The following is a 19124-nucleotide window of genomic DNA, read 5'->3' on the forward strand; positions in this document are numbered from 1 at the left end:
CTCAAACCAAGTTTGAGAATCACTGCATGTCTAGAACCGATGTTACCAATGTTCCAAAATGTTCCAATTTTGGGACAATAATCCTCCTGAAAATCCAGATTTTTGGAACATGGGCACATCGAAGTATTGGCTGTATTTAAGTGCTGGGAAGCCTCAATTCGGTTTTCTAAGATGGATATAGGAAAAAACTAGGCCTAGAGGAGCCATCAAAATTCAAAGAATATTACCCAAGTTTATAGAACATTAAAATTTTCCTCAAAGCGCTCAGAATGATTAAAAAATGGTGGCAAAGAGTCAATATTTTCATCCAACAGGGTCTTAAAGTTGCAATCAGAATTATGTACAATTAGACAGAAATTATTTTATTGGGCAAATATTTTGGTTTTAATAATCCTCCAATATTTTGATATAAATTTTTGACATCACTAGCTGTATTTGAGTGTGCTTTGTATTTTGAAAACAAAGATAACAGTCATTTAGTAAACAGCAAATTAAATTCTACGTTTATTATCTAGTAAAAATACTGTATGTTATAAAATACTGTATATTATAAAATCTGTATATAAAAATAAACTACTCAATTACTCTACAGTAGGACTTCTTTACTCAGACCGTTTTAACGGACCAGGTGGAGATGAAAATGGATTTTGTCGTTGTGTCGGGGTTCAGTCTTCGTCTTTTTGTCAATTTTAAACCGTTCTGAGCATTTTTAGGACAATATTCATTTTTGTTCATTTTCGTTCATTCCATGAACCTGGGTAATGTTATTTGAGTTTTGATGGCTCTTAGGCCTAGTTTTTACCTATATCCATCTTAAAAAACCGAATTGAGGCTTCCCAGCACTTAAATACAGCCAATACTTCGATGTGCCCATGTTCCAAAGATCTGGATTCTCAGAAGGATTATTGTCCCAAAATTGGAACATTTTGGAACATTGGTAACATCGGTTCTAGACATGCAGTGATTCCCAAACTTGGTTTGAGTGGTCCTAGGACTAATATAAACACTTTCCGACCAATTTTAAACCGTTCTGAGCATTTTTAGGACAATATTCATTTTTGTTCATTTTCGTTCATTCCATGAACCTGGGTAATGTTATTTGAGTTTTGATGGCTCTTAGGCCTAGTTTTTACCTATATCCATCTTAGAAAACCGAATTGAGGCTTCCCAGCACTTAAATACAGCCAATACTTCGATGTGCCCATGTTCCAAAAATCTGGATTCTCAGGAGGATTATTGTCCCAAAATTGGAACATTTTGGAACATATGTAACATCGGTTCTAGACATGCAGTGATTCCCAAACTTGGTTTGGGTGGTCCTAGAACCAATATAAACACTTTCCGACCAATTTTAAACCGTTCTGAGCATTTTTAGGACAATATTCATTTTTGTTCATTTTCGTTCATTCCATGAACCTGGGTAATGTTATTTGAGTTTTGATGGCTCTTAGGCCTAGTTTTTACCTATATCCATCTTAGAAAACCGAATTGAGGCTTCCCAGCACTTAAATACAGCCAATACTTCGATGTGCCCATGTTCCAAAAATCTGGATTCTCAGGAGGATTATTGTCCCAAAATTGGAACATTTTGGAACATATGTAACATCGGTTCTAGACATGCAGTGATTCCCAAACTTGGTTTGGGTGGTCCTAGAACCAATATAAACACTTTCCGACCAATTTTAAACCGTTCTGAGCATTTTTAGGACAATATTCATTTTTGTTCATTTTCGTTCATTCCATGAACATGGGTAATGTTATTTGAGTTTTGATGGCTCTTAGGCCGACTTTTTACATATATCCATCTTAGAAAACCGAATTGAGGCTTCCCAGCACTTAAATACAGCCAATACTTCGATGTGCCCATGTTCCAAAAATCTGGATTCTCAGGAGGATTATTGTCCCAAAATTGGAACATTTTGGAACATTGGTAACATCGGTTCTAGACATGCAGTGATTCCCAAACTTGGTTTGAGTGGTCCTAGGACCAATGTGAACACTTTCCGACCCATTTTAAACCATTCGGAGCACTTTGAGAAGAATGTTCATTTTCGTTCATTTCTGGTCATTCCATGGGTAATTTTATACGACTTTTGATGGCTCCTAGGCCTAGCTTACGGCTATATCCATCTTGGAAAACCGAACTGAGCCTTCCCAGCACTCAAATACGGCCAATACTGTGATGTGCCCATGTTCCAAATTTATGGATTCATCTACTGGTGTCGCGCACGTATTTTGTATGCATGGATTTCCATAATTTTAGTGTTATTATGATCTGAGATCATGCACGAAACTCGAAAGCTGGTGAATTGGGCTAGTAAAACGTTCGCTGTGGTCAGTGAAAGTGCCAAAATCTAATGATCCTAATAGTGTATTACCAAGTTCTATTAAAACAAAGTAGATATTCTTCCTCTTTCATGAGAATCATTTCAGGTCATTGCATCACATCACATATCGATAGACTCACTGCACAGCCTTGAAATTTTGCCGAATGGTCTTTTCTTGTTGCGCTTTGTGGAGTTTGTTCTGTCTCTGGAGGCTTCTCTTGGATCTTTCTCGGCCCTTCTTTAGTTTTTCCGACCTTTGTGACTCTGTTACTGCATTCAGGAGCGTTAGATTTGAGCTAGTAGTTAACTTCGGTGCAGGTTGGCTCATGGCTGCTGCTTTATGAGCCTTATGCTTGCCACTTGCGCTATCTGATAGGAGGAGACATTTTGTAAACCGTGTAGAATGATATTAGAGGAATTATGGTTTGCTGTGAATATTATAATATAATACAATATTATAATTTGGCAATGTTTAGCCAAACATCAATAAAACTCACTCCAATTTTTTCTCTTGCGTTTTGTAGTTACAGCTGTCACAAGGACACCATCATCGGTGTTCTTTTCGATGATTTTCACATCTTTTTGCTCAGTCTGGCAAAATACATCAGTTTAATAATAATAAGTATGTTGCATTGATGTGTATGGTGTAGAAGACTACACATTTGGCATTTTGGGTCCTGGTTCACACTTATAGTATTTCACCTCTCACCTGTTGATTGTTTGAATTGGAACTTGTCGGGAAATCATCTTCTTCATCTTTGATTCCGAGGAGGTAGTTGACTGTACTACGCAGGAAGTACATCGTGAAAGCGTTTAGATCATCAAAACAATGTATTGGATTTTATTTGGTCAGTGAATTATGATCGGAGTTTTCGGGCTACCACGTGCATGGTATAGCATGTTGTCATGACAACTGCACGTTATTTGGTGTATTACGATGCCTGTATACATACGTCATACGTCACCTTTCATTGACAGTAGTAAAAGACTGGGTTTGAATGATTTAACGATGAAACATTCTTCTACACATAGATATTTTGGTGTGAATATCGGCAGTCCTGATCAGTACTATGCAACATAAAGGAAGTATTCTCGTCAACTTGATATATCACAGGTGACAGGGCTGGTTAAATGAGTAATTAGATGTCAGTCATATAATTTATTGCTATTTACTGCCAAGGGTGGAGGCTTGATCAAAGTGGCTGAAGGTTTGATCACAGAACACAGTCCACAGAGGCTGAAGTCATGATCACTGCACCAAAAACACTTTCAGCGATTCCCTGACAGCGAATGTCCGCTAGCAGCTAGATAAGTTATAGCGGTTCTGTAGTGCGCGCTGCACGCGCGCGCGGCTTATTTCCAACGCAGTAACTGTTGTAAATTTAATACTTTACATAAATATAATGGTCCGAGTAGACCTCAGCTTTGTTTATATCGTTCGATTGGACTTCATCCAATAATCTGAGAATCGAGTTTTGACAAATATCACGCACTTATCGAATATCATTGTTGTTTCTAGGGAACTGGAAAATCCTACTCAACTCGTGGTACATAAACTAAGAAACAGTCTGTAGTCTAAATTTTTTTTTCTTTGTGGGCTATATTCACCATATTATTACCAATGGAATTTTAAATTTATTATGATTTATTTAATCCTCTTATCTAATGAATATTCGAAGTTTTGCTAGTAAACAAACTTCTGTCCACAACTTCAATATTATGACAAATACAAATCCACGTCATTAGTTGCCGAAACGCAATGGGCGTTGTTGTCATTTGCGATCCATAATACTTCAGTGCATCTCACTCACTAATGTTATGAATATTCTGCAAAACTACCGGGGCTGTATAAAATGTGATTGGATTCCAAAAATCGATGCCGGGCTTCCAAAAGGAAAGAGTGAAGTACTACGCTAGTCTTTATATCCGGCAAGAATTAATTTATTTGTATTATTTACCAATAGGGTTTCTATCCTTCTTATTAACACAGCCACCACAATACGGGTAAATTGTATTTCCATTGTTACACAAACAGCTCGATCCATCTTGTGTGTTTACCGTTACACAGCTGCAGGCCTACACTGGAGGAAAACTGCTAATATATCAGTGCTATAACAGCAGGAACTAATACACTCATAGTATCCTGCAGTATTGCTAGCTCCACCGAACAGCTGCAATTATTCCTTATATGGAGTGCAGTACTTTCATTGACTTGTCCGTCACACTATCAGATACTGTTCAAGGATGAAAGCACGCAGTTTAGCTTGATGAACTTTAGTTTATCAAGGAGCATATAAATGTATCGCCGGTATTAACAAGGAGAATGTATAAGATACTCGTGCATATCAAGCCAACTATATAGAATAGTTAAAATTCTTTCAAAAACTCCGAATTTATTTCACTGTTGTCTATAGCATGTTATCCAGTTTAAACAGAATAATATTGGCAAGAGTATAGGTAAATACGGTCCAGACAAAATAGTTAGTACATGAGCATGTGCCAAGCCGCTAATTAACTTAATTAATCCGGGTTCATAACAGGAAGTTACAATTTTCTACAACTGGCCCAGCCTTTCACAATTAATCTTCCCGACACAAAGCAAATTGAATATTTTGTTAAGGTTATTAGCTGTAATTTTATAATGACTCGTAAATTGAGCAAGTCTAACGGCTCCCCTGTTAATTGGCGTGTAATTGGAACGGCTCCAGTAGATCTGGTATGAACTACAATAACAGGGGCATTTCACACTGACTCCCACAGAGGATATGACAGATGTCTACTGACTAGTTGTTGTAACCGAGGGTTTTAGGGTTAGCTTACGTCAAAGCGACCTGACGTATTGTGCGTATGCCGTATATGACAGTTCGGCTAGTTATTTTAATTGGAGGATAATTCTGCACTTCGGGTAAATCAAACCATCCGGTGCAAGCTTTCCTTGTACTTAGCAGTCACCAGATGAAGCTTTGGCAACGTCACAACATTCGTTTTGGAGCCTTGCCAAATCAACAACAGCTGCTTCTATAGCACACATCATTAGACCGAATTATCGGTGACGTATTGTACCACGAGCTGGACTAGCTGATCAGCCAGCTGACTAGTCACGCTATCTGCAGCCATCACGGTCTAGCCAAACCCTCGTGCTGGTGACCTCCAGCCGGAGTAAAACTTGAGCTCAAAGAGATCGAGAGTTTGAAAACGAGCTCTCGTGACCGTTACCGCACATGACACTCGGAGAAATTACATTTTCTCTGAGCATCGCTAAAAATAGATCCCATCTCAACTCTCGTACTTACGACCCTACGTTCTACAGACGGTGATGCACTACAATAAACTATTAGAGTTGTATTGTGGTAACGCAGGTGTGTCTACAGGGACAATAATCCACCTTGCCACTTTAATATAACCACACCCTCCCTTCACTTGTGTAGATTACTAGATTTGCACTCCTAACAGACCTATATTATTACACGGCTAGTCACTCTATGCGGGCTGGGATACACTCTCTGCTGCTTGACATATGGAATAGTCTAGGAGAATTAATTTACTTTATTATAGCTGCCTGCAGTTAATAAAACTGGTACAGACTTGCAGAGTTTGTCTGGACAATATCCAAACTGGAGATTTATGTTTTGATAATTACACCAAGATCGTAGCAAGCACACTCCGGCCATTCTTTTAGGAAATATTACATTATTTTTAGACCAGATTCTGTGAAAACAGCCAGAGACAATAAGAAAAGGTAGTGTCTCAAGCGAAAATCAGACAATGAGACCGATAATAGGTCATTTCTCCTTGCATTATCAGCACACAATCGTCTTACAACTTTTAAAGAAAGACGTCTACCATTTATCAGGTTTTAATAATTGAAGATAAGTGTCGGCGCCTGGTTGGCTTGCTCTAGGTCTATAATGGATGATAGGATAAAAGCAGGTGGACTGGTTTTGCTACTTTTAGAGTAGAGATAATTCAATCGATTACATTTTACGAGGTGATAATTCAATGATTAACAATTATGCTGGCTCAATTAGAGGATAATTTGTATGTCCGGAGTAATTAGTATCAATTCGTTATTCGACGTATTTACCGCTGATAAGAAAATCAACGTCACAAAAAATGGTGGTTGTTCATTTTCTTAATACCGGGTTTGTTAAATAATAAATATATTATTATTATTAAATGATAAGATTACTACTAAAAGTATAATTAATCTTATCATTACTAAAAAGAAATTAAACACACATATTAGTTTCAATTTTAACTTATGAAATGTTAAGACTGTCCTAAAGACATGTAACAGAATACACTCACACAGAGAAGAAATATAAGTTTTTTGCAGTTAACACTGCTTTTGAAATTTCCGATCAACGTTGTTGAAATTTTCTGGGACACAGCCCAAGATTCAGGGCCAGCCCAAAGTTTTCATTAAAAAACTGAACTGGAATTCTGGTAATACCTTTTAAGCAATATGAGTCACATTCGTAAACATTAAATTAACGAATATTAAAGGTTATGGTCGTATATCGACTTTGGTTGATATACAAAATAGTTTTTAAATATTAGGATATCTGAAAAACTGGTCATTATTTTTCGATAAACTTGCAGGTTTAGCAATCAAATAAATATATGCTTACAACAACAATTACTCGTACAAAGGAAAATCAAATACAAATTTTTAAAGATATTCTGACATCTTCAAGAAAATTTAAATAAATTAAATAGTTTATTTACATGGGTATAGATATGTAAATGATAACATCGAATTTCTTTTTCAAAAACAAAATATTTAAATATTTTACTTTTAGAATACTTTTAACTTTTAGAAGAGTCACGACATCTAAAGTTCTGAAAATTTAATTTTAATACGATAAGATTGAAGGATCGTATCTTTTTAATAGATCGTATCTTTTTAAAACTTAAAATGTTAGCATCTGATCTCGTCTCATCACATTTTAAACAACATACGAATAAATATAATAGGTACATTAGAGTTGGTCCTTGATTCAAGGCAGTTAGGGGTCCATTTGTAGCTGACTTTTCGATACTTCAGTGACAAATGCTTAATGTTATATTTTCAGAGAAGGAACCTTACTTATACTAAGGCCATGATTTGCACAACTGCTCGCCCCTTGGGGAAGAAGAGGGGCTCAGCCACTGCCGTATTGGACAATTTGCTGCAATAATGTGGCTGACCCAACCCCTCCACCCCTAGAGGCAATGTGCTCGACTCAGTAGAGGAAGCCTTTATTACTTTTGTAACGGAAGCATGAAAAGTCAGACAGTAGGAACCCCCAGGGTAGTCCCCATTTGTTCACAACCAGGAAGAGGTACTACCCTGAACTCGAAGTGCAGGTTTTCTGACAAATTACACACTCTGGTAGAGTGTTGTTAGGTTACACAACGGTTTAATTTACCGCTGTAATAACGGAACAGTTTTGAAATATTATACCTGCATTTTGAGTTTAGTTATCTGAACGTAAAAGTAAAAGTAAAAACAAAAAACAAAAACATAAGTAGAAACCTCAGAAATCTGAAATTGTTTATTGAACGTTGTTCAAATTTGAATATTTTGCCAGTAGTGAAAATCTGAATATGATTTCCACGTACCATGATCAGATTGTTGAAGTTTCTAACATTAAAAGGAGTCTAATTAGTCCAATTAGTCTAATTAGACTCAATTAACAGGAGTCTTAATACAACGTCCTTACTACGAACGTGGATTAGTTAGAGAACCAGCATGCATAAAAACACTGAAAACTGAAAACTGGTCCACTTGTCATTTGAATGTTCACAGTTTCAGTTTTTACCATGGCAACGAACAGTTTGCTCTCTGTTGCCAGGATATAATAGACAAGTGGGCCAGTGGATACAGCTCAAGCAGTTCGTTGTAACGCCAATAAAGTTTCTCAGATCTCGGATCTAGCTCACTTACTTCAGATGTAAGATACACCGCCTGTACCTCTTTGTAGGACATAGCACTTCAATTCATCAAATAGCCGTCAAAGGAGAAGGCAGTCGTTATTGAGCCATCAGGTCCCAGCCGTTGTCCTTGACCATGTGTATAGTCTCAATTATAAACTTCCCTTCCTTGTACTTCTGGGATCGTTCAAACGCAAACTCCTGGGGGAATAGTCTTTAGTGGTCTGTTGCTTTTCTGCAATTATCTCACAATTTCAAAAAATGTGACAGCCGGTGACATTGCGTGATCAGTGTAATGACTCGAATTCTGATTTAAAAATATATATCATTACTTTAAACTGTTGTAACTGTTTAAAAACAACTAATTAAAATTTTAATTTTATAATAGATGAAGAGTCGATCTTAATTTAATAATGTATTTTAAACAATTAGAACAATGTTAGCATTGTCTGGTAAATTTAACACATACGAATAACTATAATAGGTAATTAGAGTTGGTACTTGATTCAAGGCAGTTGGGTCCATGTAGCTACTTTTCGATACTTCAGTGACAAATGCTTAATGTTTATTTTAGAGAAGATACTTATACTAAGGCAGATTCACAACTGTCGCCCCTTGGGAAAGAGGGCTCACCACTGCGTATGACAATTGCTGCTAATGGGCTGACAATCCCCCCTGAGCAGGCTCGTACGTATTTAATATAGAGGAAGCCTTTAATTACTTTTGTAGACGGAACAAACAAGTAACGTAACCCCCAGGGAGTCCTTTGTTACAACAGAAGGTACTACTGACTCGAAGTGAGGTTTCTGACAAATAACACATTGGTAGGTTTAGTTAGTAACACATACGGTTTGTTACGCTGTGATAAGAACATGAATATAATGATGCATTTGAGTTTAGTTATCTGAAACGTAAAAGTGAAGTACAACAAAACAAAAAACATAAGTAGAACATAGAATCTGAATTGTGTTAGTTGAACGTTGCTAAATTTGAACGTTTTTCCAGTATAAAACGAATATGTTTCCACTACATGACAGATTGTTGAAGATTTACAGCATAAAAGATCTAATTAGTCAATTAGTCTAATTAGACTCTTCGGTAAACAACGTCTACTACCAACGGATAGTTAGAGACAGATGCAAATTACACCTAAAACTGAAACTGTACTTGTCCTTTGAGGCACTTTCATTTAACTTAACATGGCAACGAGCAGTTTCTCTCTGTAGCAGATTTAATAGAAGTGGGCAGTGCTTCAGCTCAACGTTCGTGAAAGCCAATAAATGAGAGGATGGCGTGTGAAAATGCGCGAAAAATACCGCCCACAATTTAGGCAATCTCACTGACTAACTACAAGTGTAAATCTGGGTAAACTAGGCTCAATTATTACTTTGACGGTTCCGCAATTTCGTAAAAAATAATATCATCTAAGTAAGTACGTGCTTCCTCTGAGCACTAGTTTCCTGGCACCTTACCAATATCTTATATTATTCATTACATCACAACAATTGATGGCATATTGATGATAATTAAAATTACGTTTGATATAATTAGATTGATTAGGTATTGTATGCCAGATCTTAGATTTCCGCGTGATGCAGGTTTGCCGAATTCCTGATAAATTATCCCAACTTTCACACTGTGTCACTGTGTCACTATAACAATGTATAATATAATAATGGAAGAGATTATTCTTGATGCATAGCAGTGTGGGGAGGAAACTATAGAAAGTAATATCACCGCCAGAGTTTTGACAGTTTTACAGTAGACTGAGATCAAATGGCCGGTAAGTAATGGTACATGATTTATTTTTAGAAAAATCGAGCAATTTTATAGATCCAACTATAACGTCATGCACAATGGTAGGGCGTAGTCACATTAATAAGAAGATAGTAGGAATTATTATAGAAACATTTTACTTTTGTTCTGTTGCTGTGGTAAACAGAGATAAATGATCATTTATTATGATCTTTGCAGAGTGGGACCCAGCAGACACACTGTCGGACATGATTCTGCTTACCCGTGGTTACGGTTTGCGTGTGGCTGAACAGTGAACTGTTCCAAAACCGGAAAAGTCGACAAACCCCCCGTTTTAAAGAATTACATGGCCAAAACAGATTCGGTACTGAGGAGTTAGGTCTTCTGGAAACAAAGATATAGCCAACTGAGATAGGTTGGAGACGTGAAATTAGCCCAATAAAACTATTAACATAATAAAGTGGTCCTCTTAGGCACTTTACTACTTACTTAACTTAGTATATAGGCACTTAGGCTGTCTTTTAAAGATTTTAAAGGTTATTAGGCAGTCTTCTCTTACGATGATAGTAACCTAATATCAGATTATCTACTTCAGAAATCAGACATGACGCACGTATGCACGGTCACTTCAGCTGACTCATTAGGGTCATTATGAGATCTACACTCTTAGGGTTATTATTATTAAGCCATCTTTATGTATTATTTTTCTGTCAGGCACCTAGACAAATGATCCTAATTTTCAATTATCTCAACACTAATTATTATACTCCTGTTGAGCGTGGCATGGACCCGGTTGTAGTGGCATGGACCCGGTTGGCTCCATAATTAAGATCTCAACACAATTCTAATTCTCCCCCGAGCTTTATCAATTATGCCAATTCTCTCTCTCTCTCTCTCTCTCTCTCTCTCTCTCTCTCTCTCTCTCTCTCTCTCTCTCTCTCTCTCTCTCTCTCTCTCTCTCTCTCTCTCTCTCTCTCTCTCTCTCTCTCTCTCTCTCTCTCTCTCTCTCTCTCTCTCTCTCTCTCTCTCTCTCTCTCTCTCTCTCTCTCTCTCTCTCTCTTTCTCTTGCGTACAAGGTAAACCGGATTTACTAAACCAGTAAGTCCTGATTCAACCTGAGTAAACCTCCCACCAGTGGCCAGGTTCTACAATATTCTAGAACTATAAAGACTGATAATGATAATATTTGTCATCAAAGCCGAACTCGGCTAAAGCATGCCTTGTTATCAGCTTTAGTCTGCTATAGCGGCAGGTAGCTAACTTTTAAAAGATAATTAGGACTCATGACGTTCTAAAAATAGTTTGTTTTTACTCTTTACTCCTTTACTCAGATCAGAAAACATCTAAAATCTTCAACTTAAAACATTGTAAAGAGAAACTGAGAGCTGACTTACATATTTCCAGCCGAGAGTGGTTTTGCAAGAAGCGCAGAAAATGTCAGCAACACTGTGTCGTCCAGTCAACAGTATCCTTTCTTCAGCAGGTCCAGTCCTTACGTTTACCCTGAAGTGAATTCATTGTGAACATGAGGTTTATTCAAGAGGTTAATTCATTGTTAATATGACGTTTAAAAGAGGTTAATTCATTGTTAATATGACGTTTAAAAGAGGTTAACTCATTGTTAATATGACGTTTAAAAGAGGTTAATTTATTGTTAATATGGCGTTTAAAAGAGGTTAATTCATTGTTAATATGACGTTTAAAAGAGGTTAATTTATTGTTAATATGACGTTTAAAAGAGGTTAATTCATTGTTAATATGACGTTTAAAAGAGGTTAATTCATTGTTAATATGGCGTTTAAAAGAGGTTAATTCATTGTTAATATGACGTTTAAAAGAGGTTAATTCATTGTTAATATGGCGTTTAAAAGAGGTTAATTCATTGTTAATATGACATTTAAAAGAGGTTACTTCACTGTTAATATGACATTTAAAAGAGGTTAATTCACTGTTAACACGAGCTGTTTGATGTTGAAATGAGGCTCAACTAAAGTGTTTTATCATATTTTGGTAAGGGTGGTGAAATAACAATTACTCGAAAACTTTGTCTCCAAAATAGTATTGGCCAAATTGTTGTTTGTCGGAAAGCTGACCCTGCCGACAGAGATGCCCTACATTTTGCTATTGGTACAGTTTATTGACTAATCACTATAGCCACAGGAACTCGGGAATTCTATCATTATTGTAACCGGAGGAGAGTTCTGGAAACAGTGATAAGATGTAGCGTAGGATGTAGGATGTAGGATGTAGGATGTAGGATGTATGATGTAGGATGTAGGATGTAGGATGTAGGATGTAGGATGTAGGATGTAGGATGTAGGATGTAGGATGTTTGTTTTAGAGGCTTTCAAATAACACGTGTTAACTCCCAGATACCTTTATAGGTTCGATGAAGATACAATAATTGAAGTATTTCTTTTTTAACTGTGTTGCAAGTGTTGACGGAATAGGGGATACTAGTGTTTTTCAGAGGTATTCCAACTGTCAATATCATAGTTGTGACTTGAGAGTTAGACCAGTACGTAATGATATATACGATAAGGAACTTGGTATTTGACACGTTCCAGCTGTACTTTGTAATTCCTTTTACTACTCACTGCACATGATAGTGTATCCAATAATATTTGATGTGTATCTGTACAAGGGACCATATATTGTCCAATATTCAAGTACGCTGCCCGCTGATAAAGTCCCCCAAGTTTTCAGGACCCGATGGCCGATAAGGGCTACCCTACAAGGACGAAACTTGTGACCAGAAGTATAAATTTTACTCTGCAAATTTAGCGAGGTGTGCCACTGTAAGGCATCACACATTCTTGACATATTATTTACAGAGGGAAACACCATAAGCTCTCAGTTGGCACATCTAACTAGTTAAGACATATAATATATATCATATATCTACCAGAGAGAGTTTAGCTGATGTTGTAGCTCGGACAAACTTACATTTTTGTGCGGCTGCTCGGACAATGGACTAACGTTTAGACTTAAAAGTTACGTTGTGAGTTTGCTGGAAAGTTTCCAGTAGAAGACTTATGTCTTTGTTCCGCTTGATATTATATAATATATGGTATGTCATATTCTGTACGGCTGATTAATTCAAATTTTAAAATTAAATTTGTGACGGTAAATTTGTATGTCCTTGAAGATACCCCTAAAGTCTAAATATAGATTAGTGATTCTATTTCTCAGTAACTGATAAGAATTACCTCCCGGCATGGTTCTAGCGCTTCTAGAACTTTTAGAACTTCTAGTACTTCCAGGAAAATCTAAAACATTACAAAGTAAATGGGCTCAATTTTTACACATTATCATCATGAAGTTAATTGTCAATTTGCTGGCAGTATCAACAAATAAATGGCCTCATTACTGTCAAGAAAGTTACAAGATCTAACAGATGCCATCCATTTCCTGTCAGTAACTCATATTCTCTCGCTTTTTGTCGATATCGCACGAGATTTGCTCGATCTACCCTGCACATGACCGCGCGCACGAAATCAATGATTAATGATCCAACAAAAGATCGATTCATAAACGGACACTCATTAGGGCATCATGATCGCTGGCAATCTGGCGACAACCAACATAATGGCTGCCAATATACCGGCAGCCAGGATACTGCCAGATGGCAGCCAGGATAGTGCCGAGTGATACAAAATGAGTGAGACAAAGGAGCTGTTACATTGTCTCCAGTGTAAGGGAGGTCATCTGATCGATGTAGAGTCTACTAGTTTTAATAAAGAGATCAGTATCTAGGCGACAGTGCTGTCGTTAGACCTCGTGATAAGTTAATACTTTATTCATTAGATGAGGTAGAGATTCGCTGATAATGTTCATTAGAGGTCTGGAATCATAACGGCTGATTTTACTAAGGATCTCAGAGCGACCCAACTGAGCGCAGACTGAGTATAAACTGCTAGTACCAGTACACAATATTGTATAGTGTATACATGATAGTGATACACACAGCACACTATGTAATATGTATAATGTGCATCCAACTTCTAACATGAAATAATAAGAGGGCGGAGCTCTTTGTTCGAGAGATGAGAGTAGTGAGCATGTTTACTACAAGAGATGAGAGTAGTGAGCATGTTTACTACAAGAGATGGGAGTAGTGAGCATGTTTACTACAAGAGATGGGAGTAGTGAGCATGTTTACTACAAGAGATGAGAGTAGTGAACATGTTTACTACAAGAGATGAGAGTAGTGAGCATGTTTATTACAAGAGATGAGAGTAGTGAGCATGTTTACTACAAGAGATGAGAGTAGTGAGCATGTTTACTACGAGAGATGGGAGTAGTGAGCATATTTACTACAAGAGATGGGAGTAGTGAGCATGTTTACTACAAGAGATGAGAGTAGTGAGCATGTTTACTACAAGAGATGAGAGTAGTGAGCATGTTTACTACAAGAGATGGGAGTAGTGAGCATGTTTACTACAAGAGATGAGAGTAGTGAGCATGTTTACTACAAGAGATGAGAGTAGTGAGCATGTTTATTACAAGAGATGAGAGTAGTGAACATATTTACTACAAGAGATGGGAGTAGTGAGCATATTTACTACAAGAGATGGGAGTAGTGAGCATGTTTACTACAAGAGATGAGAGTAGTGAGCATGTTTACTACAAGAGATGGGAGTAGTGAGCATGTTTACTACAAGAGATGAGAGTAGTGAGCATGTTTACTACAAGAGATTAGAGTAGTGAGCATGTTTACTACAAGAGATGGGAGTAGTGAGCATGTTTACTACAAGAGATAAGAGTAGTGAGCATGTTTACTACAAGAGATGAGAGTAGTGAGCATGTTTACTACAAGAGATGAGAGTAGTGAGCATGTTTACTACAAGAGATAAGAGTAGTGAGCATGTTTACTACAAGAGATGAGAGTAGTGAGCATGTTTACTACTAGAGATGAGAGTAGTCAGCATGTTTACTACAAGAGATGGGAGTAGTGAGCATGTTTACTACAAGAGATGAGAGTAGTGAGCATGTTTACTACAAGAGATGGGAGTAGTGAGCATGTTTACTACAAGAGATGAGAGTAGTGAGCATGTTTACTACAAGAGATGAGAGTAGTGAGCATGTTTACTACAAGAGATGAGAGTAGTGAGCATGTTTACTACAAGAGATGAGAGTAGTGAGCATGTTTACTACAAGAGATGGGAGTAGTGAGCATATTTACTACAAGAGATGAGAGTAGTGAGCATGTTTACTACAAGAGATGAGAGTAGTGAGCATGTTTACTACAAGAGATGGGAGTAGTGAGCATGTTCACTCATCACATGACACAGTAATTGTGTAATATGTCTCACGTGCGGCTGATAATGAACTACCACGACAGTGGATACTTAACACTCATAATCACTCCGGAGCTGATACGAACCGCTGCTCACAGCCTCCCTATTTCATTATCTACCGGAAGACAGCAGACAAGGGTATGACCACGACACGGTCGGGTAATAAACACAAGTAGTCATTACCAGTCTCCCCACAATAAGTGTGTTGTTATGTTATTATTACCTGGTGATCACCTGATAAACTTAACCTAGAGTAGAATGAGTTCAGATATAAAGCTATAAATACACTCTCCTTCGCTCTTTGTACATACTGTGACTGTTTAGAAACCCTTAAGCTGACCCGCTCTCTGGGTGGAAGTATGCTTTCCTGGTGCCGGCTGGACTGATTTGGACGGGCGGTGGGGCTTCAACTGCAGATAATTGCTATTTATCGTCACTAAAGACACGGTCCGCTGTAGCTAAACTGTGCTGTAAGTCGTAACACATTATTCTATTACTAAAGTATACACACTGTTTTGGAAGGCTAGTCACTAGTAAAGTTCGAGTTATTAATTCTATTTAGGGTATTTAAATACAAACTGTAACTTTTCAACAGTATTATTATTTATTTATTAACGTTATGACATCCAGATTTTATATGATATATTCGATTATTCTAGACGTAAGCATATTTCTGGGGAATTTAATGAATCGAGGATTATTGCCAATTTAGAACTAATAATGTGTTAATTATCCATTTCTGCTGAAGATCATCCGAATCTTAGTCACGGGATCCTGAAGGCTCTGATTTGTAATAGAAATGTGAGGTCATGAACCAATTTGTTTACAACATGACAATAGTAAGGTGTGATAATTTGTGAGTCCACGTAACATTATATTACAGAAACAGGAACAATTACATAATCGTGACAAATTTAAGTATGACTTATGACTAAATTAACTTACACTTCATTGAAAAGATAGGCTCGTCCTTGGCTTCCGTGAAACGACTGAAAGATAACAATTTAATATATCATATACTTTGGTCATACCAGTTTAAATCCGGTTTTAAATCCGGTTTAGTCGAAACAGGCGTTATCTAAAAGTCTGCACAAATGCATTATTTCCTGCAACCCAAAATAACAGTATGACAGGTTATTGTCAGCTAGCCAAATAGTATAATGCATTACAACGCTCCGGTCTGAGCGCTTCATATCACAGTGAAATAAAGACGGAGAATGTGGAGAGTGCCACATGACAACATCTTAGCAATTAACATGTAATGGATGTCATTGTGACTGTGTGTTATACCTGAGTAGTGAGCATGTGATGTGACAGTACAGAAAGAGACGTGGTAAACAACAGTTCACAGTTGGCTGGTCGGTATGCGAGACACGAACTTTAACAATAAGTAGACAGTGCTATCATTATATTCAGAGCTTTGTTGAAACTTAACAACTATTTTCTAGGTTCAAACTTTAAGAGCGGAATTCCTTAGAAGTACGTTTTTTGAGGATTCAGGATAACCTCTTCAATTTTATCAGTATTTATATCCGCAATGAAATCATACTGATGCAAAGGGATTAGTACGACAAATTAACCAAAGTTTTTTTCAAAATTTATGAAAAATGAACAGGATAAACACTGATTAGGTTATTAAAAGCTCACCTTAGATATAATATCATCATGAAAAGCGAGATGTGCCTGGCAGTGAACGCAGCTATATCTCTTGTTCTGTTCTGGGAGGTAATCTCTGTAAAACTTTCCATGAGCTGCCCCATCCCTTTCCCATCTGGCCTCTCTGTCGGGCATATCCCGTCCTCTCATCCCCAATATCCTCTGTGCAGATTCTATCAACCAAAGCATTTCAGTTTTCCTAGGTCGGTGACATTGGATCAGTACTCATCACACAGTCTACTGTCTACAGTATATCAAGGATATAGAAGTCAAAATTGACGGAGAGTACTCAACACTAGTACAAAGATACTTGAACCAGTAGGAAATAAAAGGGATAAAAATAGAACCCAACAATATAAAGTGATAAAATAATATACAACGAATATTGGTCATGTGAATACTGAACACAGACTTATTAGGTTAATGAGAGATATAATTATGGCTTCTGACTATGTTATTAAAACGAATGGCAATCAGCAACAGTTTACGGTCTTGGAGAGACTAGAGTTGCAACAGAAGCAAAGAGACCGTAACACGCGAACCGAATCGTCACATGCTCGATTTTATAATATCGCAATCCAACGCGAAATTAGTTTATAAACATTCTTGGGTTGAGGTTTACGCGTTATGTCGCTGAGTGCGCGGCTTTAATTTACAAAATCAACTATGAATTATAAATAAAGTCTGTAATTTTGAATTTTCGTACTAGATCGAAAGTCCCAGTTTATTCCATTACTACATTTTCAATTGGTGTTAACATTTGGGCCTGACGTTCTTAAGTAGTGAGTTATAATTTTTGAGTTTCCGCAAATATGAAATAATTTTAGAACTTTTTCATTTTACTTTTTATTTTCAATCATGTCAATGATTAATTCTCGTACACATAGTTTTGATATTTGAACCATCATCATTAAATGACGACGTGACATGACCAAGGACAGGCTTTGTCCATTGTTAATGGACTAACCCGGCACGCGCTACCCAAAAAACCTTACTGCCTGTTACTGGGCGACGCTCAGCCTGTCATTCCGCCAAATCTTTATTATGTTTATGAACATAATAGCCTGGGGTCCCCAGGTAAACTGTAAACTGCCTGGCGAGCTTGCTAGAGGTGATATAACTGATAAAATTTTTCAATAGCATGCGTGTTTGTCGTCGAGCGTGACGTAAAGCTCGCTGCTCGCACGCGCATGCGTTTTACAATCTCACTCCTGCGCGCAGTGTTGTGACCTCCCTTCGTCTTATTTTACACATATTTGGACGTTGCCAATTCATTCCATTGATAATTTTGAAGTTTTAACATTTTTATACTTAATTCTTTTTTAATTTGGTTCTAAAACGATTAGGCTTGCTTTCTATGAAAATCTGAATTCAGCCATGTATATATTTTCAATCTTGAAAAAGAAAATCGTAGGTTTATAACCTACCGAGACGCGCGCCGAGTTGGACTCGTCGACGGTCTTGAATATAATTATATTTGAAACAACTATTTTACGAGTATTACCTGTTTTAAAAAAGCAAAACGGGTGCGCTATACTTGTGACTTGCAAAAAATTTAAACGATCAAATATAATTTAGCTTGCTATGTGTTGTAGCGCGATGCGTTCAGCGTTACTGTGCCGCGCCGCGCACTCAATTATGCTTCTCGCTAGATCGGCGAGATGCGCTCCTGTGCCTCGCCGAGCTGCAATGAATTGACTTGTCATACGTTGTATGACCCGCCGCGCACGAGTGCTCCCCCTGTATCGTCGAAACCCTACAGTGAAACTTTATAGTGAAGCGACCGTGGGGGTCACCACGTGATACAAGAATTGACATCGTCAATTAATATATAAGCTATGTGCTACTCTCAATCGTATTAGCAAAAATAGTTTGTAGTTGCCTCACGTAATTGTAGGCCCGCCACGCACAAGTACAGTGCGCGGCCGTATCATGGCCCTTTTGTCACGGAATTATTAAATGAAATGACGATGACCGGATGAGGATCACGACGTGAGACAAAAAATCGATTCGAGAAGCTCGAAAATCACCGCGCATTGGAATTGGTGTGCCAAATAAAACGACGCGATCAGCTTATCACATACCATCCGTCAAGGTTTGAGGTTGCAATAATTTATATTACTACTGTTACATCATACATGTTGATCATAACTGCCAATGGGCCGGCCGC

At 37.5% G+C, this 19124-nt stretch overlaps 1 protein-coding gene and 1 long non-coding RNA gene across 2 annotated transcripts; both read right to left on the reverse strand.

Annotated features, from left to right (window-relative positions):
• Positions 1 to 2330: 2330 nt before the first annotated feature.
• LOC134811514 (uncharacterized) lies at positions 2331 to 3210 on the reverse strand. Its single transcript, XR_010159822.1, has 3 exons — positions 3037 to 3210; positions 2825 to 2918; positions 2331 to 2696 (listed from the first exon to the last, which is right to left on the reverse strand). It is a non-coding gene; the product is annotated as an uncharacterized LOC134811514 (long non-coding RNA).
• A 3359-nt stretch (positions 3211 to 6569) lies between these two features.
• LOC134826505 (protein yippee-like 2) lies at positions 6570 to 17149 on the reverse strand. The gene is made up of 4 exons (XM_063838888.1): positions 16946 to 17149; positions 16244 to 16287; positions 11393 to 11501; positions 6570 to 8444 (listed from the first exon to the last, which is right to left on the reverse strand). The coding sequence occupies exons 1-4, from the start codon at positions 17141 to 17143 to the stop codon at positions 8343 to 8345; spliced, it is 453 nt and encodes a 150-aa protein (XP_063694958.1). The 5' UTR covers positions 17144 to 17149; the 3' UTR covers positions 6570 to 8342.
• Positions 17150 to 19124: the final 1975 nt, after the last annotated feature.

The sequence above is a fragment of the Bolinopsis microptera genome, chromosome 2 (genome assembly GCF_026151205.1).
Source record: "Bolinopsis microptera isolate Bmic1 chromosome 2, MBARI_Bmic_1.0, whole genome shotgun sequence".
Taxonomy (NCBI): Eukaryota; Metazoa; Ctenophora; class Tentaculata; order Lobata; family Bolinopsidae; genus Bolinopsis; species Bolinopsis microptera.

Coding starts and splice junctions, on each gene's coding strand:
- LOC134826505 (XM_063838888.1), bottom strand. CDS start 17,143: ATGCTTTGGTTGATAGAATCTGCACAGAGGATATTGGGGATGAGAGGA. Junction 11,502..16,243: donor GCCTATCTTTTCAATGAAGT/GTAAGTTAATTT, acceptor AATTCACTTCAG/GGTAAACGTAAGGACTGGAC. Junction 8,445..11,392: donor CCACTCTCGGCTGGAAATAT/GTAAGTCAGCTC, acceptor CTATTCCCCCAG/GAGTTTGCGTTTGAACGATC.